General features: G+C 40.4%; 1 protein-coding gene across 2 annotated transcripts in view; it reads right to left on the bottom strand.

Annotated features, from left to right (window-relative positions):
* The window catches only part of SYT17 (synaptotagmin 17), a 244243-nt gene that overhangs the window by 56082 nt on the left and 160443 nt on the right, over positions 1–27718 (bottom strand). For both annotated transcript variants that reach the window (XM_082260190.1, XM_082260191.1), the window contains exons 6-7: positions 22540–22660; positions 19924–20079 (exon numbers count right to left, since the gene is read on the bottom strand). In XM_082260190.1, coding sequence (XP_082116316.1) covers positions 19924–20079; positions 22540–22660 — 277 coding nt within the window. The remainder of the gene's footprint in view (positions 1–19923; positions 20080–22539; positions 22661–27718) is intronic.

Raw genomic sequence — 27718 nt, 5'->3', positions numbered from 1 at the left:
TTGCTATGATTGGCCCACGTACCATGTGATAGCTGTGGGCCAATCACAGCATTACTAGAGTAAGCACAGCTGCTTTGTTTACATTGTGATACCATATCTGCTGTGTCCGATGCAAACAGTCTTCCATGCTATGAATAGTGTATGACCAACTAAAAATGGGGTACTTTGATGCAGTGGTGGGCTTAGGCACAGTATGGCCATATGGTGTGGCTATTAAGATCAGGTGTTTTTAAGGAGCCTTGCAAAATTTGAAAGCAACCTTTTTTGTGTATGTGTGCGCTATTCTCTAAGGTTCGATGCAAACAGTAGTCGCAGGAGCGGCACTCTGCATGCCCATGTACCAGGCAATGTGCATGTTTGTGATTATGCCTGGCTGTGCTGCCTGCCCCCAGTTAAATAGTTAAACCCCAGCAAGTGGTTAAAGAATTTACACAATTTGGAAAAACACAGCTATATATACTATATACATGTGTAATAATTTTATACCTTAATGTCAAAATAATAATTTTATACATTAGTGTCAAAAAAGATGTTCCTCTGGCATAACACTCTTTCTCATGTAGGTGTTCTCTTGATCTAGCCATTGTCTGACAAGGCCTAGTATCACATTGAAGGAAGCCACAGACAATCACTTGAAATTGTAGAACTTGTCCAGGTAGTTTCTAAATTCACCATATAATGTGGGGAAGAATCCTAATGAGAGACCCTGCAAAATCGGAGGATGCCCCCCGACATGGCATTGATGACATTGCTCCACTTGACTATGCCATATTCTTTTCCTTAGCAACAGCAACATCATGAACATAATCACTGAACTGTGTTCCATGGCTTAACAGAAAGTTTCTGTACACACTTTACAGCACGGTCACACTGCTCTCTCTTACCAAAGCCAGGAACACAACGACAAACAAAGGTTCTACAAATCATCATGGACTGGTGGATGTGATGTGACCAGAAATGGGGAGGAAAAAAAATAAAGATCGCAAGAGTGTGTAATTACAACTAATCGAATATAATTGTAAGGTGATTTTTCAACTGATCACAAGCATGAATCTACCCTAAATAAAATAAGTATATTTCTATGTAGTTTTCTTCTGCGATTACATGGGGTAGCACCATTCCCCTCGTTTTCTGGCTCCGTATTAACAGGTGACCCCACTCTTGGGTGTGGCACAGACTGCTTTTTTTTGCAATACTTCTTTACTATAATAAGCTACCATTGGCTTTCATTGCAGGAAAAAAGGTTGTTATGGCATATAATGATCATTATAACCATTAACTGAGACTTTTATCCAATCAATTTGGATGTTTTACCTAAATCTCAGAGATCCACTTGAACTCTTTTTAAACACTTTTTTTTATCTTAGGTAAATATTGAAAATTTCAAATGATGTATATTTTGTATTTCCACTTTCAGCAAACAGATTGAGATCTGTTTTTTTTTTTCACATGTTTGTTAGTCTTGTCTTAGCTATTTTAATTGAAAAACACTGCATAGCTCAATAGCTTCAACTGAGATTTGTACACAAAAGTGAATCAGTCAGAGGAGTTACTCACCCACTCCCACTCTTCCTTACTCTTTTCAAACAAAAGTATGAAAGTAAACAGCTTCTGCTGTGCTCTCTCCTTAGAAAACCCTTAAAGCCTAACTTCACGTTTAATGTCCCTTTAAATAGTTTGTTTGTGCCAAGCTGGCCCAAATAAACTATTTATTGCACTTACTGGTTTGTGTTCTATGTAGCACCCCCTGTGTACATAGTGTAGGTACATTTAGTTAGGCTCCTGCTGTAGCTAGAGGAGCCAGGGTTAATTTGTTTAGAGTTAGGTTGGCAGTGCTCCAAGGGCTGAGCCACTGTTGCCTCCCTCTGGCTTCTAGAAGATCCTGGAGAGTTCCAGAACTTAGAGGGCAGAGGGGAAGAGATGAAGCCTGAAAATGTACTGAATATTTTCTAATCCCTAGGTGGAGACCCCCAGAAGGTGAAGAGATAGCCTTTAAATATTCTGGAGCCTGAACATGTGGGGAGAGAGTCCAGGGTGACCCGTAGCCTGGGAGGGGACCCCTGTGCTGGGGGGTGGGTTTACTCCAGGCAGAAGATGCCAGAGAGGAAGCAGCAGTAGGGAAATCCTCACACCCTTTTGCCTCAGCTAGGCTTAGCTGAGCCACCCTGGGAGCCATTGGGACCTGTACAGCAGGAGGCATGTTCGGAATTCACCATAAGAGCTACAGGATCTTTATAAGGGACTAAGTAAGTAATCTCAAATTTTCCACACCCCAAAGCCTATAGAGGAGAAGCAGCCAGGTGAAATAACCAGCTAGCTATCTGGAAGGGACAGCTAAAAGTTACTAGCCTACTACAGCTACCCTACACCTCTGCTTGGGGATCCTAAGTTGGAGCCAGGTGCTTTAGTATTTTGAAGATCAAGTATCTTCAATCAGTGGTGGAATTGATCTTTGCCAGTCATGGGAACACAGCCTTGTGATCTTTGCTAGAAGTCAGAGACAGTTACTATATGTCCTCAAGTTCTACTTTACCCCAGGTATGGGTGTACCATACAATTCTAACCCTATCCTAGTTGATTCCCCTAATAAACTAAAACAAAACAAAGCCATTGGACTGGTTTTCTGACTACAGGCTGAAAATACCTATTGCTTGGCTGTGCATACAAAGGGGGACCAAATAATCCAGAGGCCCCTAAGGGGGTAACGCTACATATATAAATGAACAGGGAAAAATTTTAAGGCAGGGATACAGAATTTTCACCTTGTAACCTTGTAACAGGAAGTGCCTGAACAAGGACCTTCATTACCAGGATTATCAGGTATTTATTGAAAGCTTCATATTTGTAGACAAATGTTAACATTAAATTTACATTCCCGTTCCCAGCTGTACTTACCATGGGTACCGTGGGTGAGTGGGTGATGAGCTGTCAGTGCCCACGTAGCCAGTGTAGTGGTCTAGGGATTAGAAATTACCACTCTTCTTCCTCTTCTCTCTGCCACACTTCTGGGACTGATTAGAGCAATTGTGATTGGTCAGCACCAGTACAGAGCATTGCCCTGATCCATTCCAGAAGCACTGCAGTAAGAAGAGGGAGAACGGTAGGGATTTCAGATCTCTGAACCGCTACATCGGCTGCGTGGGCATCGGTGAGGGGGGTGTATATCAGCTATGAAAAAGACTTGAACAGTGTCACAAAGGAAGCAGCGGGGGGGGGGGGGGGGTCCATGACTCTCTGTAAGCTCCAACCTGACTGATTTTTGGCTTTTTCTTTTACTCCTAAGGGAAACATGGGAGCTTAAGGGATCTGAGCATAGAAATAAGGGGTGGATGATGAAGACCAGCAGTTAATTAAAAATATTGCTTTGCCCTGAATGGGCAAAGCACAGGATAAGGACTTGTTTCTACTTATGGTCATCATTGCTGCCCCTCTGAAAATTGATGTGCAGTGTATAGAGGTATTTTACAGGTGGTTTGGAGGCAATATGTCACCTCCTCACCACCTGTTTTAATCATTGAAAGAATACAGCACTACGCCGCAACTGTATGCTTTATGCAATTTAATAGTAATGTTTGACCGCAGTACTGCCTGGCAATTGTGACCTGTGATACAATTTATGCGGCACCACGACCCCAGCAGCAGGAACTAATATGGCCATGGCCATTCTGACTTCCCCACTTTCCATTGAAGCTGTTGATGAGAGACCTCTACAGCCTGCCCATGTGACTAATGAACCCGCTCAGTTGACTATGGCTGTAGGGGCTCTTCACCAAGAGATAATCCATTTTCAAGTCATTTCCTCACCTCATTACCTGGTGGTTATTGGTTATCCTTGGTTACAGAGGCGCAATCCCTCTTTTGATTGGTGTAGTGTTGAGGTTCTCTCATGGTCACAACAATGCAGTAATACATGTTTTCAGAAAGTGATTAAGATCATGTACACGTCTTCACTCTCTTAATTGCCACGGTAATAATGTGAATTCATTCACAAAGCTCAGGCCGGTATTTTGTTGCCACATCGGTCTTATGATTGCACAATTGACCTTCATCCTGGTGCCATTCCTCCTCATGGCCAGTTTTACCCTTTATCTGTCCCTGAGAATAAAGCCATGGAGGACTATATTGCAAATTCACTCTCCCAGGGGTTCATCCGCAAATCCTCGTCTCTTGCCGGTGCTGGCCATTCTGACTTGCAGCAGGCCATTCTGACTTGCAGCCATCAGCTGTAACCTCTGAACCAGTTCCTGCTGCTGATTGGCTGGCTGTGTGTCCATCCCACAAAACTGTTTCTTGCTGAATTATATCTGTATAAAACTGAGATTGTGGTGCATCAAAGATCACAATCCCTGTTGAATCTTCTGTCTATTAAAACTAAAAAGAAAGATAATTCACTGGCATAGATGACTGGCATGTGTCAGGAATTTCGACCTGTCTTATCCATAAATTATACATAACACAAGGGTTTAGGTAAATCATTTATATTAGTTCAATTGCATTTGAGCTGCATTTTACATGGGGCCATTTCTCAACATTTTGGTTCAATCTGAGTTTCTGATGTTGTTACCAACTGTATGTTCGGAAACAAGTAAGCTGGATACACACTATACAATCCTCCTTAGATTTTTACCTTTAGATTTACCAAAAACCATATAATATGAGTTCAAACCTAAACACTTTCAATTTTTATGCAAACAGGCAGAACCTTGCACTACTTAGTTGAAGGTAAATCTAAGGGAAATCAAACAACAAAAGTTGTATAGTGTATATATAGCTTTACAGCATTGGCTGGTGTTCTCTCCAAAAAAGTTAGGCTGGGCATTTGGATGATGAGGTTGAGTAGCTATCTGTAAGGAAATAAAGAACAGGAAAGCAACAGGCAAAATAAAAGGAAAGAAAAAAGGGGGATAATATACAATTTTTAGCTTAGGGAAAATGGGGGGAAGGGAAAAGGGGCGAGGGAGGGGGGGGGGTGAGGAGAATTCCATCATGGCTGTATCAGTCCAGTGGATTCATCATCTGAGACCCAAACTTTAAACGTAGATTACATTCTAAACATATTCCAGGAGGTCCAGGTTTACTTAAACTGTGCCTCTCTATTGCTTTCTTGAGAAAAAAAAATTATAGAGTCCAACTCCACTAGGGAAGGCATAATTTTAGATTTTCAAAGACAGGGTATGACTGTTCTAGCCACAGAACCAGGTATCATAGAGATAACTGCTACTATCTCTGGCAGGTTGGAGATATGAGTTGCCATGGTGACATAATAGAGTTTTAGAATATTTATCCAGAACAATTGGATTGGAGGACAATCCCACCATTTGTAAAGCATAGTCCCATTGGAATTGTGACATCTCCACACACAGGGAGCAGGAATTGAAGGGTTGTAGTAATTGAGGGTAGCAGGGGACCTGTACCATCTCCTTGTGAGTTTAAATCCCTTCTTCTGGATCCTAGTTGCTATATATAGTTTTTAGGTAAAAAAATAAAACATTTTTCCCAATGTTGATGTGTAAGGTTGATTTAAAGCTTTCTTTCCAAAATTTGCATATAGAATGGGAGATTCAGATGTGCCGAATTCGCAGAAGGTTGGGAAAAAGAGGTTAGAAAGGTCAGAAATGGAGTGTAGACAGGACAAGGTCTTTCGTCTTAGAGACCAATAACTAAGTGTGGGTGCAACGCTCTGGGTACCACCTATAGACAGTAATAATGGGTCAGACTGTATCAGTTGAGGGAGTTTACAATAGTCAATGTTATAACAGGGACCAAAGGTTGAGGTATCTAGGGCCGATGGAAAAGCAGAATTACCAAAAATGGGGTCATGGGACATACATATCCTGATATCTGGTATTTGGTGAGGGTGTGGTCCCATAGAGTTATAGTACATTTTGTGTGTTCTGGGAGGGAAGGGAGACTCCTGTGTGTCGGAGGTGGTATCCAGGGTAAAACTAAAAGGTCTGAGGACATGAGAACATGTGTTTTTCCAACTGAACCCAGTCTTAGTGATATATCTCTATATTTTAGTTCTATTCTAAAAAAATCTTAAAACATTTGCTCCAACACATTGTTAAAAAAAAAAAACGAAAGTCATTGGAAATAAATATACATTGTACTTCTGATGAAAAACTAACGAAGAAGGCCAGCTATAACCAACAACACTGAAATAATGAATTCTGCTAAGCCTCAGGTTGCTGTTAAATATTTAATAAGAATTTATAAAGGCAAGCAGCATGAGATACATGATGTATTTCCTTCACTGAAAGGAGAACTGCATTAAGAAAAGGGGAACAGAACACAAGGCTTTAATCACCCTGTGCAACACACAATAAAACCCTTAATATGAAGAACTGAATTTTTACTTCTAGTGCCCCATGCTGGCAAGCAATGCGCTGAGTACTTCACTGGCAGTAAAGCCTTTCTCGTTCCAGGAATCCTTTGTAAACGCTCAGCTGGCGAGGGGCTTTCAAATGGAAGATTTTGCTACATTAGTGAATACATGGCCTGCTATTGCCAACGATCAGTACATTTCTTTGAAACTTTTTACTGCAGAGAAAAATCTTTTAGCACATGAATGGGGCTAACGATCATGAGCACAGGCGCATGAAATAAAAAGGCTAAATATGAAGAAGGAAAGAGACTTATTATATTTTGCAGTTATTCTCATCACAGAGTAATCAATGGAAAGTCAAACATTATAATATTACTTTCCCATGTTACAGAAAAGTACATGCAGCTCCAATGTACTCCACTCTTCGCTAAGCACTTACAGACTTGAAAATCAAAAAAAAAAAAAAAAATGAATGTGCTTCCCAAGCTCCTGGAAAAAGCTAAGCAAACTAAGGCTGGCCATAAATGGATCAGTTATTTTCCATGAGTCGAAAGTGCTGATCGTAAAAAAATTTAATGGATTCCTCCATCCACACATGTGAGGTAGATGGATAAATTCTCCCCGCTGTGTTATTGCATTCTGACAGTGGGAACTCTGCTGTCAGAATATACTGAGCAGTGCTGCAGCCAATTGACTGCAGTACTGATCGAAGGAAAATTTTCCCATTAGCTGAACTGAGAGAAGTCGATCATAAATTTGACTTCTCTGTAACAGAAACAGCAATAAATGGATCAAAATTCAGCCAGACCCTGCTAAACTGGCTGAATTTGTATCCATCTATGACCAGCTTAAAGTGGTATTAAAGCTGATCTGTGCAAATATTTTGCATACAGCAGCCCCAATACTCCTATTCTCATGTCTACCGCTGCCTCTCCTGGCTCCTTCCCCCTTTGAATACCCCTCATCCCCCAGCAAGCCACTTGCTATGGGGGTACTTGTACAGGCTCGATCCCAAGCTGCACTGTGTACATCTATAGACACACAGTACAGCTTGGCCCCACTCCCCCATCACTCATTACTGGATTTGATGGACAGCAGTCCAGTAAGTAGGGAGAGACAGAGCAGTGCCGCTGCTGTCATGCACAACACTGAGTGATTGACTAAAAGCTCAGGTAAGTAATTTGAGAGGCTGCTGCACCTGTAAGGGTTTTTACCTTATTAAAGGTAAAGTGTATATTAAAGTAAAAAAAAAAACCTTTAGCCTTTAGAACTTCTTTGAGAGTGCATGGCCCTACCCGAAGATCAGCACATCCTCATATTACTGCTTGTAGCCCCTTGCACAGGGTCATGGCTGTACATGTGCATGTGTTGGCGCACATATTAATGCATGTGCTATGAATAGAAGAAAGAAGTATGCATATTCAGCACTAGCTTTGTGGTGCCAAGAGCTCTATTAAAAGCACAGCACAATTGGGGAGAGATGTCGAGTGGTCCTCTGCTCATGTGACTAGTGATCTGACATGCATTCTGCTATCCTGTGCTTGACCCAGGTAGCTTCTTGACTCTGCTGTATCCAGATATTGTGTTGCTGACCTTTGCTTATATCCTGACTGCTCCTTCTGCCTGCTGTCATGGTACATCTGCTGCTTGTCTGTATTGGCCTTGCTTGTCCTGCTTCCAAATTGGTCCCTCTCCAGCTCAGCTGTTGCTGACCCTGCTTGTCCTGACTACAGCTCTTCCCCTTGCACCTGCAAGTTTCTGTGAAAACCTGATCTGAGTGTCTTCAGGAGCACAGCAGCTCCCAGGCTGACTTCTGATCTTCTGTTGTGTCTGGACCCACTGTAAGCACCAGTGCCACTCTTTATCCTGCTACATCCTGTCTTCAATTCCAGGGGAAAATGGGTAGGAGGTGTAAGGGAAAGCCTTTCATTAAGTTTGCCAGGCATGGCGGCCTCTGCCAGGTATGTGACAGAATGGCTCTTTAGCTACAAACCTGCTTTTCTTCTTTGCAAACAATTAACTGTTTATGTTAACATCATAATTCAGAAGACCCAAAGCAATGAGCAGTGAGGGGCACACGGTTTTCACAAGTTGGAAACCATTTAGGATAAAATCCAAGGCTAAACTAGTTAAATTAACCTTCTTTACCATATTTGCCCGTGGAATAGCACTTGCCACTAAAATAAGAGTTACCATGTAATCCAGTTAGGGATTATTAAAAAACATGAAACGATCTACCTACAGCTAGGAAAACATACCTAAATCACTCTTGATATCCACCTTAGGTTATCTCCTGTAATGCTACTCAGAGAGAAAGCGTCAAAAAAAAAAAAAATGCCCAGGTGTGTTTTTGCTGGCATTTTTTGGGGGGTTTTGGAGGCAGGTAAAACATCTGAACTTGTGCACAGTACCACTATACACAAGTTCAGATGTTTTTTCTGACTCCAAAGAACCCAAAAAAATGCCTGCTATTAAAGCGGTAAGGTGCTGTGCAAAGCGAGAAACCATATTGGTGAAGATCTGAAAGTTTTCTAATACAAACAATCTTTTTTTTTTCATGGTTCTGGACATGCTACAGAGCTGAAGCTTCACATGCACACCTTTTAGACCCCCCAGATACTAAATCCAAAAAATCTCGTTTTTTTTTTTTTAATTTTTTTAATAATTGGCTTTTTTTTATCAAAAAAGACAATTTTTAAGATTTTTTTTTGTGTGATTTTGTGTCTGGGGGGTCTAAAAGGTGTACATGTGAAGTTTCAGCTCTGTAGCATGTCCAGAACCAGAAAAAAAAAGGATTGTATGTATTGGAAAACTTTCAGGGGGTTGGCTTCTCTCCACACCTTGCCGGTTTCAAAGCAGGCATTTTTTTTGGGTTCTTTGCAGTCAGGAAAAACATCTGAACTTGTGTATAGTGGTACTGTGCACCAGTTCAGATGTTTTGCCTGCCTCCAAAACCCCCCAAAAAATGCCAGCAAAAACACACCTGGGCATTTTTTTTTTGACGCTAGCGTTTTTTTTGCATTTTTTTGGGTTCTTTTAAAGCAGGCAAAACATCTGAACTTGTGTATAGTGGTATATATACACACATACATATATTTATATACACATCTAGACATATATAGGTGTGATAGTAGCAGAAATATATTACTGTAAATGATTTCATTAGCGCAAGCATATATTTCTGCTACTATCACACCTATATATGTCTAGGTGTGTATATAAATATATGGATGTGTGTATATACACCACTATACACAAGTTCACATGTTTTGCCTGCCTCCAAAACCCCCCAAAAAATGCCAGCAAAAACACACCTGGGCATTTTTTTTTTTTTGACGCTAGCGTTTTTTTGGCATTTTTTTGGGTTCTTTTGAGGCAGGCAAAACATCTGAACATGTGTATAGGGGGTATATATACACATATATGTCTGAATATATACCCCTAGACATATGTAGGTGTGATAGTAGCAGAAATATATTACTGTAAATGATTTCATTAGCGCAAGCATTTATTTCTGCTACTATCACACCTATATATGTCTAGGGGTATATATTCAGACATATATGTCTATATATACCCCCTATACACATGTTCAGATGTCATGTCTGACATCAAACATGTCCTCAAAAAAGCACTGGCAGTGGCAGCCCCTGCAGCATAAAAAATGCTTGGCTGGTGAGAAACCATATGAGTGTGCCGAAGCTATTCAGAGAAATGATCATTTCTCTATAGCGGTCACCCTGCTATGGAAGGGTTTTGTCACCCTGCCATAGCAGTCACTGCCAGTTAACCCTACCCTACACTACACTTCGGTCCCCTTACACTTAACACTTTCCCTACAGAAACTGAATTTTTGAAGCTAACTTAAGTGTAAAGGAGCACTCTAACTACACTAGATATCCCTTTCCTCACACTAAAAATAGCTAAATGACACTTTTAAAGTAAAATGAACAGAACTGCTTCCATTCTCTTCCATGTCCAGTATAACAATGCTAGGAATATGGCGGGGGCGATCTTATATACTGGGGGGCGTATTCACTAATGATTGGTCTAGGGACCCCCTAGTCACTCCAATCACATTCCTAGCATTCTCCTGCCCCCTCAATTGGCTTTTGCTAATGGTTCTGGTCCAATCACTGGCTTTTAAAGCCCATTTCCTGAAGCATTGCATTTTGGGCGGTTCTGGTTGCCGAATTCCGAACATTTTGGGCGAACCTCGAACACCCAATGTTCGGGTCGAACCGATGGTCGACCCGAACCGTTCGATCATCCCTACTGGTGATCTGGCTAACACGTCTGTTTTTCAAAAGAACAAGCTCTCCAGCAGAATGTATCAGTTACAGTGATGAGACAAACCATTTTACATTAGCAGGGATACTTACAATGATTATTTTATGTATTTATAAAAAAAAAAAAAAAACCTTTATCCCAAAAAGAAAAAAGAAAGTTTGTTGTACCTGCTTAAGAAGTATTAGCTGGAGTTTGGCTTCAATTTGTTAGTGTATTTAAATCTGCTATTCCATCTAACACTCCCCTCCCCTCCCAAACTGACAATGCTGTTGTTCAAAGGTGCCCCCTGACAGCAGCATTGTCAGTCTTAGGGGAGGAGAGTGTTAGATGCCAGAGAGGTGTCTGTGTAATAAAGGAGGTGTGTTTCTGGCCAGATCACCAGATTAAAACAGAGGGAACATGGCAAAAGAAAGGATAACTGATACAGCCACCACATCTAATGATTGGTAAGCTGCAAAAAAATGAAATATTTGGTTTGGGGTTTAATATGTCTTTAATTACATACTGAGAGATTAAAGCAATTACCAATCTAGCTGCAAGTTAGTATTGCATTGTTTGCAAACTCATTAATATGCTGAATACGGGCTTCTCTGCAGCTCTGATGACATATGCAGAAAAAAGAGTCGCAGAGTGTTCTTCTGCCTGTTGCATTATACGGGTCATCGGCTGTAAGTGAATCACCTACTCTGACATTCTGCAGGGTGCCTTGCAGTCATAACATTTTCATCAACAACTCGCACAGCCGGCAGAATAGCATGTTTCATAGGAATGGGCTCTAAGTTTGACTCGAACATCAGCTTTTCACGTGTTCGCTGAACACACAAACAATTGGGGCACTCGCAGGAAGTTCGCTCGCCGATGAGCGCCTCATAATGCACTGCGCTTTTGAAGTGCATTGATTGCTGATGATTGCCCAAAGCATGCACCTGACCTGTATGCTTTGGCCAATCACAGTACAATGTCGTGTCAGAGCCATGATAGGCCAAAGGCAGGGTGTCTTTAGTCAATCATGGCTCAGGGGCTATGTCCAAGCCCCACACTATATAAAGCTGCTGCTTACACAGCAGCCGTGTATAGTGTGTTACAGAGATTAGGCAGGTAGTTAGTGTATACAGTAGTGTGCTGAGTCAGTTTAGCGCAGTCAGTGTAATGTACAGGCATACCCAAATTTTAAAATGTATAGATATGTTGTAGTCCTGGGTCCCCTCCCGGTGCTCCCCAAGATTTGTGTCCCTGTCACTTATAGTTTGTGAGCAGTGCCATGGCAATCTGACCAAGATTTCCCATAGATGCCAATGTTAAAGACAGGGAGCAGTGCCATGCCAAGCTGACCAATATTTCCCATAGATGCCAATGAGGAAACTGAAAGCTGAAAATTGGTCTAGGCAGGAAGGGGGTGAAAGTGCCCTGTATTTAAGTGGTTAAGGGGAACCCTATGACAGAATTAAAAAAAAAAAAAAACAGCATGTGAAACTAAAAAGGGGCGGTGCCACCGAGTTTCATATTCACATTTCATATTCACATGGGGGTGAGGCCGGGATCTGGGGGCCCCGTTGTTAAAGGAGGCTTCTAGATTTGGAAAAGCCCCCCACCCACAGACCCCCACAACCACAGCCCAGGGTTGTCTGGAAGAGGCCCTTGTCCCCATCAACATAGGGACAAGGTGCTTTGGGGGGCACCCCAAAGCACCCTCCCTGTGTTGAGGGCAAGCAGCCTGGTATGGTTCAGAAGGGGGGGGGCTCGCTCGTCCCCCCCATCCTGCATGCTGGGATAAGGGTCTGGTATAAATTTTGGGAGGAGCTTGGTATAGACTGGGGGGGACCCTACGATGTTTTTTTTTACTTTTTTTTTATCTGTATTGCCGGGAGCCGACAATACATTACAGCGCAAGCAAGTTTAAATTACATTTTTTCCTTTAGAAATGTCAGTATTGCTGCAGCTGGCTCCATACATCGAACAGATACACTACTTTACAGGCACATTAGGAGGACCCCCCCAGGCACGATATTTAAAAGAATTTTTCATTTTTATTGTTTCACTTTAAGCATCAATAAAATCACTGCTCCTGTAAAAACAATCATTAAAAAAAAAAACATTTTTTGCATTGATACACGTCTCTCAGGGCAGTTCCCAGGTCCCCATACACTTTTTATGGAAATAACTTGCATATAAGCCTTTAAAATGAGGACTTTTGATTTTTCATATTTGTGTCCCATAGACTTTAATAGAGTTTGCATGTTCGCTAGAACTTTTTCCCTGTTCGAGATGTTCTGGTGCAAACTGAACAGGGGGGTGTTCAGCCAATCACTAATGTTTCATTAAAAAAAGGGAAAAAACAAATGCGAAGATGATGTTCTAAACAGAAAGGCATGTAAAGCAGGGAAAATGTATTTGATATATAACTAGTAGTGTTCACTGGTGTCAAATTGTAATCCAGCTGTCTTCTTCCATGTTGTAATCTCTGTAATTGTTGTTATCTCTGTTCCTTCAGGCTCCTCCATACTACTAGATCAGTCCCAGCAGCCTATTCTTCCCTGCTCTCCGGTGGTCTAAGGGCCGCTGACATCATCAAGACTGATGCAGGGTCCATAGCCCTGCACTGGCTGTGAGGACACCAAGGAACAGTTCACCACTGGACCATGGGGGAGTGTTGTCTGCCGAGGGGGCAGAGGATTATACAAATTAAATGTTTTACCATCTCAAAGACAAAAAGGAGCATTTAACCCTTGAAGTGTGAGTGCAGCCCCACCAATGAGGTTTAGTTTTACTGAAGTTGGGCTTTAACTAAGAGCGAGAAAGAGGTGAAAAGCTGTTAACCTTGCATTGGCCACGATTTACAAGAATGCAGTCAGTGAAAGGAACTTTTCCTACCTACAGTGCCTTGAAAAAGTATTCATACTCATTCATACTCATGTTACAACCAAAAACGTAAATGTATTTTATTGGCATTTGTGATAAACCAACACAAAATGGCACATAATTGTGAAGTGGAAGGAAAATAATAAATGGTTTTCAAAAATTTTTACAAATAAATGTGTGAAAAGTGTGGCGTGCATTTGTATTCAGCCCCCTTTACGCTGATACCCCTAACTCAATTCTAGTGGAACCAATTGCCTTCAGAAGTCACCTACTTAGTAAATAGAGTCCACCTGTGTGTAATTTAATCTCAGTATATATACAGCTGGTCTGTGAAGCCCAGAGGTTTGTTTGTTGAGAACCTTAGTGAACAAACAGCATCATGAAGGTCAACGAACACATCAGACAGGTCATGGATAAAGTTGTGGAGAACCTTAAAGCGGGGTTAGGTTATAAAAAAATATTAAAAGTTTTGAATATCTCACCGAGCACTGTGTAATCCATCATCCAAAAATGGAAAGAGTATGGCACAACTGCAAACCCACCAAGACATGGCCGTCCACCTAAAGTGACAGGCCGGACAAGAAGACCATTAATCAGAGAAGCAGCCAAGAGGTCCATGGAAACTCTGGAGGAGCTGCAAAAAAAACACAGCTCAGGCGGGAAAATCTGTCCACAGGACAACTATTAGTTGTGCACTCCTGGCCTTTATGGAAGATTGGAAAGAAGAAAGCCATAAGAAGTTCTGTTTCCAGTTTACGAGAAGCCATGGGGGGGGGGGGGGGGCAGCAAACATAGTTACATAGTTAGTCAGGTTGAAAAAAGACACAAGTCCATCTGGCTCAAACTTTTGGAAGAAGGTTCTCTGGTCAGATGAGACCAAAATTTAACTTTTTGGCCTAAAAGCAAAACGCTATGTGTGTTGGAAAACTAACACTGCTCATCACCCTGAACACACCATCCCTACCGTGAAACATTGTGGTGGCAGCATCATGTCATGTTATGGAGATGCTTTTCTTCAGCAGGGAAAGGGAAGCTGGTTAGAGTTGAAGAGAAGATGGATGGAGCCAAATATAGGGCAATCTTAGAAGAAAGGACAGCAGGACAATGACCTTAAACATACACCCAGAGCTACAATGGAATGTTTTTTGTAAAGCACAGTCAAAGTCCAGACCTAAATCCAATTGAGAATCTGTGGCAAGACTTGCAAATTGCTGTTCACACACTCTCTCCATCCAATCTGACAGAGTTTGAGATATTTTGCAAAGAAGAATGGGCAACAATGGCACTCTCTAGATGTAGCTGGTAGAGACATACCTAAAAAGACTTGCAACTGTAATTGCAGTGAAAGTTGGTTCTACAAAGTATTGACACAGGGGTGATGAATACAAATGCTCCCCACACTTTTCACATATTTATTTGTACCAAATTGTGAAAACCATTTATCATTTTTCTTCCACTTCACAATTATGTGCCACTTTGTGTTACATAAAATCCCAATAAAATAAATTTACGTTTTTGGTTGTGACATGACAAAATGTGGAAAATTTTCAAGGGGTATGAATACTTTTTTAAGGGCAGAGAGAGGGAGTGAGCTGTCTGGCAGGTTCAATCTCGTGAGGGTCTGTGGCAATTTTCTATATTGAAAAATGTAATAATCCATTTGTTATATAGGCATGGAACCCATGGCAGTTTAGACTTAATGCGTTTGTTACCCCAACACTTCCTATTGCCGATATGTGCCTGCAGTACCATGTACTTGTCTGAGAAAGTATCCTGTTGATTGTATTGCTTCCCTTATGTACCTGGTGTATTATCTGGTGTTCCTGTCAGTCCCTCTGCTTTCCTATTAAAAACTGACCACACTAAGCATGAGAATACATAGTGGTCAGTTCTCTAGCTATTCTGGGAACTCAGTATGCTCTCCTCCAATGATCAGACTTGTCCTGACAGGCCCCCCACTGCACAGCCATTTACTGGGAAGCTCAGTATACTGCTGCTTCTTCTCCCCCAGCTTGTATGCAGCTGAGAACAGAGAGAATGAGATTACTTATTAAAAAAGGGGGAAAAAATGGTATGTTTAAAGTTTTTTTATATAAATACACAAATGTTTGCCTTTCATTTCTATTTTCAACTGAATGGGTTGTTTTACAAGGTGATCGTTTACAATTACATTAAATTTAAAATAGAAACTGGCGCAGATAGACCTTAAACAGTTCTATCTGCTTTGTTATTGTGGCGTATGCCACTGACACCAGTTACAGCGCCATTATAATGGTGCAGGACGCTTTGGAAATTTCTCCTATTGTGATTTTTTTTATGATGCACAGTGCTTTAGTAAAGCATCACCCAAAAATAGTTTATATCTACTTTAAAGGAAATCTGCCACAGGAAAAATACATAGGCAGTCATTGCAGACCTCACTGACTACACGATAATCTAGCTTCAATGTTTTTTAATAACTAAGAGCAAGCATAAGGATCAAGTGTTCTGACTTCATTCTGACTTTACTTTCTACATGCTTGTACTATGTCTACAACTCTGAAGGAAGAATATCAACATAACAGAAACAAACCAGAACATTAAGAAGTCAGCAATATGACTCTTATCTCTCATAGCAGGTATTTTATTCTATAGAATAGCCCTGTGACTAACTATAGTTTCCTAAGGGCACACTGTAAAAATACTGTTTTATTGTGGCTGAAAGGACTATAAGGCCAAGGGGATTTGAAAAATGATTTCTGCAAAAAGGGCAGCATAAGGGTGGAGGCATCAATGTGTCCACCAACTGATGAAAAATACAGCTTTTGAAGCGATCATACTATAAGGCCAAGGGGCCTTATAAAACCAATCTGATGGTTAGTACACAGATTTCGAGAGCCGATCACAACAGTTCATCCAATATTATCCAAAGGGACAAACACAAATATTTTTCTCGAACAATACCAGATTGTATGATTTCCATTCAATCAGTACAGTCTTTGTCCGAAAATACAATACAAATACAATACAATACATGAGATCACTTTTGAATTTTTATTCTGTCCTATTAGAATTTTTGTAACTTTAGTAACCTCTTCATTTTTGATATTAAGATTAGCATGAAAAAAAACAGAAGGTCATTCGTTGGATAATCTCATCATGTGTACGAGGCATTATAAATATCTTATCTTTCCTTACTCAATCCTTCAAGAGGGTATGGTGATCAACAATAGAATGACAAGGACTGACAAGTAATCAACCAAAGACACAGGCTTTCCTTCTCTGCCCTACCTGACTGACAGCAACGTAAACACTTTATAAATCCAGTAATCCCACAGGCTACTGAAATCGAAAAACAAACACAAGGGCGCACCAGCCTAGTGCATTATCTTCTAAAAAGGTTTTTTTGAATAAAAGGTATAAAAATACTCACAAACGAGTTCTTGATACAAGCATATCAAATGGGTATATTGCCATCAGCATCAACATCAAAGGGGTGCATTGTCCTCTGAAGCTGGAAAGGCTTACGCGTTTCGTGGCTCAGCCTCTTCCCCAGAGTCTATGCACCATGTCTAAGCCTTTGCTTCATATAATAGACAATGACCTCTTGAACTGGGTTTAATTGGGCCTGGACCTCTGCTGTCAGGGCTAGTTTATTCCTGCCACTGGTATAGTTATCTTTTGTAAAAAAGAAATAATGACACGGGACTGCGTTTACTCATTTTCTAGATTTCTACCCCTGAAGATTCTTTATTAAGGTAGAACAAAGGACTCCTCCTTAAATGTATCCAAATGGAAATGCGAAGTAACAAGTTAATTTATTTACTGTACCTCACTTCAATGTCTAAAATTATTAGTATTGCATTTGTAGGTCATTTCCCTGCAATGTGCAAGTTGCTGCAGGGACTACAATTCCCATGACCACTACAGCTTCACACTAATTGTGGGGGCATGAAAGTTATTGCGTTTGGGAGATTGAAGGTTTAGCATACTGATGTAACACCCCCAAGTGTACAAAGCCGTTAGGAAAATTTAGTAGATTTACAGTATGCACACTGGTTTACTGCAAACGCTGTTGCTCCTGGCAGGAGAAATTCAGCATTACAAACTCACCTAAGCTGCATTTTTTCAAACGAGTTTAGGTGAGTTTGGCAGAGTTGAGAAGCATTTGGTGTTTGGGATATTATTTATTTCCTTGGTCAGAATTGTAATTTATTCTCGGCATTGAAATAAATAAACTCTGAAATGCTAAACGCACCCAGCATTTAGGCAGGTTTAGACGCATTTTTGCGTATTTAGGAGCGTTTGGCATTTTTATGCCTAAAAGCTTCCTTCCTGAGCATGTTTTTTCTGTATTCAGGAGGGGAGCTTTGACTGCCCCTAAACTTGGCTGCTCCTAAACTCTGAAAAAAGCCTATGTGTGCATGGACACAAACTTTTTTTGGAATGAGTTCAGCGGCTTTGGCAAAAAAACTTGAGTTTAGGAGCAGCTGTGTATATGAGGCCTGCGTGAGTCTGGGTAACTGCTGTGGGGTCAGATTTAGGTCAGCTGGCAGGCTCTGTAGGCTGGGCTTCTAGTACCTCCCCCTTTTCTGGAAGCTTTTGGTAAGTTCTAGAACTTAGAGAGAGGAGGTATGGAAATGGAAGCTTGAATATTTCGGGGATCTCTGCCAATCCCTGGGCAAGGATGGCGCAAAAGTTGGGGTGTTGGCCCTTAAATCAGTTGGGGACTGTTGTCAGGTGGAAGATGGAGTGTTGAGGCTGGAATCATGAGGCCTGTGAGGGGCCCCCAGTGTTGGGGGGCTCTGCCTTCAGGCTGGAGCTGAGGAAGGAGGAGGAGAAGCTGAAAAGAGGAATATCCACTACCCCATGGTCTCACCCTGCCTAGTGAGTTTAGATATGTCCAGCAGGAGGCCTGAACAGCAGTCTATGTAGCAGCATGATTCAAGGGACAGTGTAAGTACTTCTACCTGATCACCCCCAGGGCCAATAGGGATAAGGGTGCCAGTTGCAACATTTAGAAATCTTTCGTTAGGACAGTGTCACAGAAAACCTAAATCCCTTGCTCTGGGACACTTTTCAAGGCAGCCAGGTGGGCTGGTATTTTCTGTAGAGGGGACACAGAGCTCCTGCAAGCAGTTGGGACTTTGTGAGTTTCACCAAGCGGACATAGAGCTCCTGAAAGAGGAAATTTACTGCTGATGCATTAAAGACTGACATTATTATACATATTTTGTATATAGAGAAGTTTGTCCTCAAGCTGTTCTACCAAGTTCAAGTTGGGCATTCCAAAATCCCTCATCCCTATCCAAGTTTATTTCCTTCAATAAAACAGCAAAGAAAAAAAAAAAAAAAACAAGCCCATGGACTGGTTACTGACTCTGTATGGAAGCTGGGAAATGCGTGTTGCCTGCTTGTGCAGAAATAGAGGGACCCAAAAATCCAGCGACCCTCTAGGGCAGTGATGGCGAACCCTGACACCCCAGATGTTATGGAACTACATTTCCCATGATGCCCATGCACTCTGCAGTGTAGTTGAGCATCATGGGAAATGTAGTTCCAAAACATCTGGAGTGCCAGGGTTCGCCATCACTGCTCTAGGGGATAGCACTGCACTGGCAAAATGCCTCTATTACACATCACAATTTTATACATTGATCTTTATCCACAATGTATATGGTAAGCTTTTCACATTATACTTCATTTCTCCATAAGACACATGCCTATACTGCTAAAAACACTCACTTTCTCTATTTTTATGAGACAAAGGAAGAGATGAGCACCAAACAGCCTCGTATTGTAGCATATCTTTGTTCAGTGAAATGGTTAAAAGTAGTAATTATTGGACTCACAAGCCTAACTCTAAGAGCTAGGCATGTCACTGTGTAAAAAAAAATATTGAATCAGGGGATCCAGCAGAACCCGTTTTATGACCCAAGAAAAAAAAATGAGAAAAAGTGCACCTCATGTATAAATATAATTTTTAGTTTAAGAGCTTACAGTACTGTAGGAAGGATACATTTTGTAATTTTCATAACTGCATGCTTACATTTTTTTCCTTAAAATACGTACCTTTGGCAATATGTTCTGACCCAACTGCATGCAACCTGCTGCAGATGTGCATAGCAAGTTTTTTTAAAACCCAAGAAAAAAATGGGCAGACACTGATTGACAATCTAGAGAATCAATGGTGACAATGTTGATGGCCAGGTACCCTATTATGTCACCTTATCCTGCTGAAGTCCTAGTGCTCACCTGAATTCAAAAGCTGTGGAACAGCAGGAGCATGAAGCCTTGGCTGGCAGTATTAACATGTAATTAGGTGACGTTACAGGTCGGTTGGGAGGAAACTAAAGTTGCACATTTATCTATACTTTCATGCTATACAACATATTTTTTTCCATGACCATAGTTAGTTCTGCTTTATTGACAATTGTTAGTTATAAGGAATACTCGGCTATCTTACTTACCTGTAAATACCAAGCTGGCATTCTCCAGCTCTTCTTGTGGAACCTTGAAGCTGAAGGACTCGTTGTAGAAAGGGTCAATGGTGCCTCTCATGCAAGATGTCTTTTTGGTTTTCACTAACTTTAACCCATGGACTAACTGAATCTTCACAAAAGGATCTAGAATAAATATATGAAATAATTTTAATTAGGATAATAATTTAATTTTAACATAACAACAGATGTGACAAGCACAGGTAACGTAAAAACCCAAAAACGATATTCCGTAAGTGAAATGCATATGTGGTGTGCCTTATTCCCCACAATATTAATGAACTAATACTTCAGAGGTTATAACATGTGTAAATGCCATGATACTCACAAGGCTTTATGAAGGGCCAGAAGGCAGGAATTTTGGGTTTACTGTCTTCAGCCTTACTGTTCCTCACTTCTGTGATTGACAGAAGTTTAAAAACGAATTCATGAATTTTAAAAATGTATGACCTCTTTTGAAATAAGTATAGGAAAAATGTGGAGATTTTTTAACTAGCAACTCTTGCCCGGTTATTTACTGGGGGTTTGTCAGTTTGCTGAGGTTACAACAAAACTTGGGCGTCCTCCTCTACTAGAAACACTCCAGGAGAGTGCTCTGCTTTTTCCTGGTCAGGTGGTGCTGAATGCACTTCAACATTGTTGGTGAAGCTTGTTAAGTATTTTCCAAGAAGCAAAAGCTAAGAGCTTTGGTGTAGGTGGAATGAATTGTGATATAAAACTAATTTGATAAGTGTCTGTGACAGAATTCCCCATATTTTAAGTTTCTTTTAAACACTTTTTGCTTGTTTAGGAGCTACAGCAAAAGATTAACAACTTTAGTTAAATGGGGAATTCTTGATGACCCTTATTTTCACATATAGAAATCATATTAGTGTATAACCACAATGGAAAAAAACGAGATTACAGACCACCAAGATCTATATTTTGTACAGTCACCCACAGGCTTTTGAAGAAACATTGTGATTCTAAATTGAAGGCCACCCTTTTTAGATTCCATCTCTAGTCTTCATTGCACCAGTTGTAAAATAGCTTGTCTTTTTGTCATGCAATGGTGTCACCTACAGTTGACTGTACTTATTTCTATGGAGACTCCTAGAGATTTAAGGATTTTAGTGGTTAAACCTACCATAAAAAAACCCTAAACCCATTAAAAAAAAGTACAACATTTTTTTATTCCCCTGCCTCAATCTCTAAAAACTGAAAAATCCTTTCTGTTGCATTGCCCATTTAAAGGTTTTACACCAAATTTCTATCCCAGAACTTTCCTGTTCCACTTTGTTTTACATTTACCACATCCATATAATGTGTGTTTAATGACTATAGCTATTAGCTACTACACGTTATTACTGGCAATGACCATTTTCTTTACATTTAATACTAGGTATGATATAGCCACAGGGATATGGAGTCCCAATACCTTGCTAAACATGCATGTACATAACCTATGAGAAATAAAGATATTTTAGGGATTGACATCTCGACTCACACACTGAAATTCTCTTATGATATCTTAACTTAACCCTGCTGAGGACCTCAAAATATGTTCTATCCTACCATTCTACTTTCTTTAGAGGCTCTGCCGATACTGACACAGTGCTTTATGCCTAGTGAACATGTCCAGTAGCCCAGAAACTATGGGCAAAGACTCACCGTGTTTTTAGAACTACTCTGAATTGCAATTCTGGAATGAATCTTTGGGGAACTCTACTTCTTCAGATGTCAGACAATGTCCTTTTTACAAAAGCCTAAAAGCTCTGGAGAGGCAGCTCCCAGATCATGAAAACTATTCATTCTTTACTTTCAAGAAGAGAAGGAAGTGAAACAGTGGATTGTTGACACCTTCATTAAAAAGAAACTCACTACTATCCTCTTAGACAAAAATTAAGTCTTTCTGCAGATATGGCAACCACCCATTGAATTCAGTTGCCCTAAAGACAAAACTTATCTATATTAAAGACATTTGAAAGAAAACAGTAGAGTGTAAGGTCTCTCATTAGGCAGCTATGAAGCAGCCAACCCCCCCCCCCCCCACCCTACTCCTTCCCAAGTGGTCCTCTGAAACCCCCTTCACCTCATCTCCTTTGTGTTCTCCTCCGATCTCCTCTCTCCTTCCTATTTCCTATCATGTTCTTTCTCATCCTCTTCCTAAAAGCAACCACTTACGATACCTATGCCCAACAGTGTCACCATCTTAACATCATTTTGACCTCCACGTAAAACTATCTGGAGGCTAATAAAAATATTTTCCCTCTCCACTGTTTCCATTTTTATGGACAACACCTGCAACAAACAAAAGCAATTTTATTACTAACCTATGGTACCAAATAACCTCTTACTTTGTAAATTATACATATTTCTCTACACTTTTGCTCCTGCCAATTTTTTTTTGCAATTTTATTACTAACCTATGGTACCAAATAACCTCTTACTTTGTAAATTATACATATTTCTCTACACTTTTGCTCCTGCCAATTTTTTTTTGCAATAACATTTTGTAAAAGGGGAAAATGGATATTTATACAAGACTTTCTGCAGCTGGTTCTAAAATAAAACTCTCAGCTCTAGAAATCGTGAAACATGGCTTACCAGATCCCTGGCTCATATCAGTCTGAAGAAGTTGTTTTGCTCTGATAATATCCACATTCAATCTTCCAGCACTTGGCAGGTAATTAAGAGACAGAAGCAGCTCTCCCAGCTCGACTTCATTCTAAAACAAGAAGATGTATGAGTGAAAACATGGTGCGTGCAAAGAGTTCTCAATTCTTTGGCTACAGTCACTCAGTGTGGCTTTGTCTTCTCAAAATATGACGGATGTTAGGTATAAAAGCATGTATTCATCCACTTTATAACACACATATCAGTACTGCTTAGTGATGATGACTACAGGATCTGGCACTGAGCTCTGAGTTAAAAAAAAAAACACACTAGGCAAAGTCACCTTTGCAAATCTTCATGTCTGTGTGGCTACCAATGTTTTAAACAATTACCATGGATGCTTTGCTACTAAGTAGTGCATCAAAGATAGTTTACATGCTTTAAAATATCAAAAAATGTCTAAAATCCAATATAATGTCTAAGTTCCAATTTCATTTTGGATTTTAGGTGCTGAAAGCGGTACCATTACTTTGCATGTAATTCTTGTGAATGAGCAGCCCAAACCAACTGTATACATTTATTATATATATATGTATAAATATATTATATATGTATACATTAATATTATATATATATATATATATATATATATATATATATATATATATATATATATATATATATATATACTGTATTTTCTGGCGTATAAGACTACTTTTGAACCTCAAAAAAATCCCCCAAAAATGGGAGGTCGTCTTATACGCCGAGTAGAATATCTTCAAGGTAACCTAAGTATAAGTATTACCAGTAGATCATGTAATAGGGGGGTCGTCTTATACGCCCAGTCGTCTTATACGCCGGAAAATACGGTATATATATATATATATATATATATATATATATACACATATATATATATATATATATATATACATATATATATATACACATGTATATATATATATATATATATATATATATATATATATATATATATATATATATACACGTATGTATGTATGTATATATATATATATATATATATATACATAAAAAGTACAGTAAAACTGCAGGAAAGGGCACTGGGGGGGCAATCTAATGTGATTTTATTTTATTTTGAATAGTATGAGTGTGTTTGGTGTGTTTTACATTTGAATTTGCCTCCGGTTCCACCCCCCTGCGAACGTCACGTCGCAGGAGATGGAAGCCGGGGCACGGAGACGATCGGGAGGAAGAACCACCGCTAGACACCGCCGGGCACATCGCTGGATCCCGGTGACAAGGTAAGTAACCCTGCTTACAGGATCTGAAATGCTGAAACCGATGCTTCTGGCGGTACCCCGAGTGTGGCTCGGGGTTACCGCTTTTGGCTCTGAAATTTAACCCCAAGCCACGCTCGGGAATACTGCTAAGAAGGTTAAACATCCTTTCCCAGTGACATCACACCTCCAAAACACAGAATTATCTTTCTCCAGTCAGATCCAATCTTCAGCACACAGACTGGTTTCCCCATTAAAATCCTACCCCTAGCACACACACACATACTCGTCTTTCTCCGGTATCCCTTCTCCCTTAAGCATACTCCAGCTTCTCCTCTAGCCGCTTCTCTACCAAGCCGTTTCTGACACTTCTCATATACATGTAAAAATCAATGTTTTTTTTACTAGATTATCATGAAGAACCCCCAAACATTGCATATTTTCTGAAAGAAATGGGCTGAGGCAAAAAAAATGTTGGTTGTTGCAATTTTTATGTCACACAATATTTTTACATGCAAATTTTTGGGGAAAAAATACACTTTAATGAATTTTAGTGCGCATAAACACAATATGATAACCTAATGTTTAGTAAAATATAACAAATGATGTTACGCTGAATAAAAAGATACTCAACATCACGCTTTAAAATTGCATCCACTCGTTAAATGGTGACAAACTACGATACATAAAAATCTCCATATGCAACTCTTTAGAAGCTTTTGCATGTTACCAGTTTAGAGTTACACAGGAGGTCTGTTGATAGAATTATTGCTCTCCCTTTGACGTCCATGGAGATACCTCACATGTGTGGTGCAATTGCCACTTACATATGCACGCTAGACTGACGTACACGGGGCGCTGGTGTTTTCATTTTTTAAATTGTATTTATTTATGATAGCAATAAGAGTGACAGGTCCTCCTTATGAAGGGAGCTGGGATCTATTAGACCTCTGCCCTCAAAAGCATTTGATCAAACCAAGATTAGTTTGATCAGATGCTTTCACAAGCTGGTAGCAGCAACAAACTGAAATCGGAAGTGACAAAATGCTTGCTGCTTACAGTTTCATACACCATAGACATGATGCCTTCCCCCACATCTAAAAGCGATCCAGAGGCTATTTAGCCACTCAGATTGCTTTTAGATTATTCAGCATCACCTGCTGAGAAAAAAAAATAAAGAAACCTGGGTCATAACTGCAGCTTCAGCCATGGCCCTGGTAGAACCACTTAAACTAGAGAACATATGGGTAAGTCCATATAGGGGAAGATGGATCAATATTCAGCCAGTTCAGCAGGGACTGGCTGAATATTGATCCATGTATGGCTGCTACCGCTAGACAGAAATTGATCTAAAGATTGATTTCTGTTGAACATGCTTGTTGGAAGGTTTTCCTTGATCCATGGCTGCAACCAATGTGCTGCAGGAGTTTATGAGTGTATAAGTGGAGAGTCCCCACTGTCAGAATACAATGTCTCAGCGGAGAGGATTCTTCTATCCACCTTGATTGTGTGGATGAAAGAATTTGAAAAGAAAAAAGATCCATCTATGGCCAGCCTAACTCACAAAGGATAAAGCTGCTCCTAAGACCTCAGCAATCCTGAACTCCAGCTTGCAGGGGGCCTAATTATAGAGCTTCCAGAGACTTCTCAGTCTGCAGTCATACACTCCCACCACGAAAATTGAATATTGAACAAAGTCCATGTCCCCCACATGGAAATTGCACACTGAGGTCAGACACATAGTCTGCCTTGGCACATCATACCCCCCTAGTATCCATTCCAGCAGTGTCATGACTCAATGACTCCAATACACAGAGCTCTCTAGCCAGATTTACAATAGCAGAGTATGAGCATTAACCCAGCAGTGGCCATTCTGAAGTGTGTTAACCTCTCAGTGGTCAGTTACTACTTTCTCCAGGATATAATCATTAACATTCATATACAGTCGCTTAGGTGCATTAACCCTCTCAGTGTCCATTCCTTTGTGCACATGTGATAGCTCCTTAATGCTCAGTCTTTAGCAAGCCCATGTGCACTATCTTCTCAGTGCTCAGTCCCCAAGCACCCAGTACCCTGCTTTACCCTTTCAGGATTTATTATTCTGCTTATGTCTCCTGTATGTGTGCACTGCTCTCCCAGATGCCAGTACCCAGCACATTTGCATTTACACCTCAGCAGCCATTTACCAGCATATGTGTAATAACCCCTCAGTGGTTAGCTCAGATGTGTTAAATGCTCAGCATCCTGCCTCCAGTGCATATGCAATATTATCACACACCATGACAAATATCAGTAGAAAACTTGGCTTCACTGCCCCATTTATACAAGCCTCAGCAACAAACACCAGTCCCATTTTCCAACACTGCCGCCACTGTTTTGGGACTCCATGGCATAGACCCTGCTAATTAAGTGTCTCCAATTCCACTGACATCTATTTTAGTTTCAGCATCCTCCCCACCATCTTCATAGGCTACAGTGCTATTGACACATCTCCACCACCTACACTGTCCTAGAAAAGTCTATAATCCCCACTGTCATAACCTCAATACTCCTCTCCTGCACTTATACCCCCACCCCTATAATTTTTTCCAAATTTCTCCCCTGCACATACCTGTATTTCCCCTCTCGTAATGCCTACCAAACTCCTCTCTTGAACATTATTCCCCCTATAATGCCCTGTGCACTCCACTCCTGCATACCATGCCTGCTGCCATACACTGTGCACTCTCCTCCTGTTAGAAATTCTGAATATAGCCCTACAGAACAGACAGTGCACAGTCCACATGGGCTTTGCTGCTTAACTTCAGACAGGAAACTTGAAATTTTATTTATTCAGGAAGAAGACAGAATATAGTCATAGATGCAGCTAAAAACATATAAACACTGCCATCTACTGGCTGATGTAGTTGTTGTACAAAATACAAATGAACATTGTATTCCAACACCCCCACTCAACAACTACTCCTTATATTAGTCCCATTCAGCTCTCAGTTATATAAATATGTTTCTTGCAAGCGGTTTTGTTAAATGCTGTGATCCACTTTTGTTTCTCACGAGTTAAAAGTCTTTGCATCTCATCCCATAAATCTGGCTCTGGTTTTAATACTACACAAGCAAGATAGGACATATGGTTGGCTAAGATGCCTTTATTGCTTCTGGTGAATTTCCTGATTGAAGCCTATTGTAGCTTGGTATCTTCTTTTACAGTGTATAGATAGTCTGTTTTAATTTCTATTGTGTCACTTTGTTGCTTATCTTCATGTGACACTGAGGTGGAATTTCCCTCAGTGTGAAGCACTTGTGTTGGTTTATGAAATTTTGAACACATTGAAGTTCATTGACAATTACACTTCTACTGATGATTACCTTGCTTGTGTCTTGGTGTAGAATATAGTATCCCTTTTGAGATTCACTGTACCCCACAAGCACACCTTCCTTTGCGCAAGCATCCCATTTTATACATTTTTCTTTGGAAATGTGCACGTAGGCTTTCCTTTCAAAATGTTTTAGATGGTTCAAATTCAGGGCCCTTTCATTCCAAAGTTCAACTGGAGTTTTCTCAGTTGCTTTTCCTGGTAGTGACATTTAGAGATAGCATGCGGTCATAATTGCCTCCCCCCAGTATATGGTTGGCATATCTGCATCAAACAGCATGAAGAAGAAGAAAGACATTTCTGTCATTTGTCATGTGATTCGTAGCTCCTGAATCAACACACCTGCAAAGATGAGGAGCGACTTTTGGATTGAAAAACATATTTGTTAACTGAAGCAAAATCAGTTTCTTCCTTCACACGTTTGGCCTTTTTAAGTTTAGTTTGTTTTTGCATTCTAGCTTTCCAGATTCTGCAATCTGCTTTTAAATTACCTTGTTTATTGCACACAAAACATTCTTGTGCTTCTTGTTGCATGTT

Source organism: Pelophylax lessonae (assembly GCF_965119305.1).
Source record: "Pelophylax lessonae genome assembly, chromosome: 6".
Lineage (NCBI taxonomy): Eukaryota > Metazoa > Chordata > Amphibia > Anura > Ranidae > Pelophylax > Pelophylax lessonae.
This window is presented reverse-complemented; position numbering and strand designations above follow the sequence as displayed.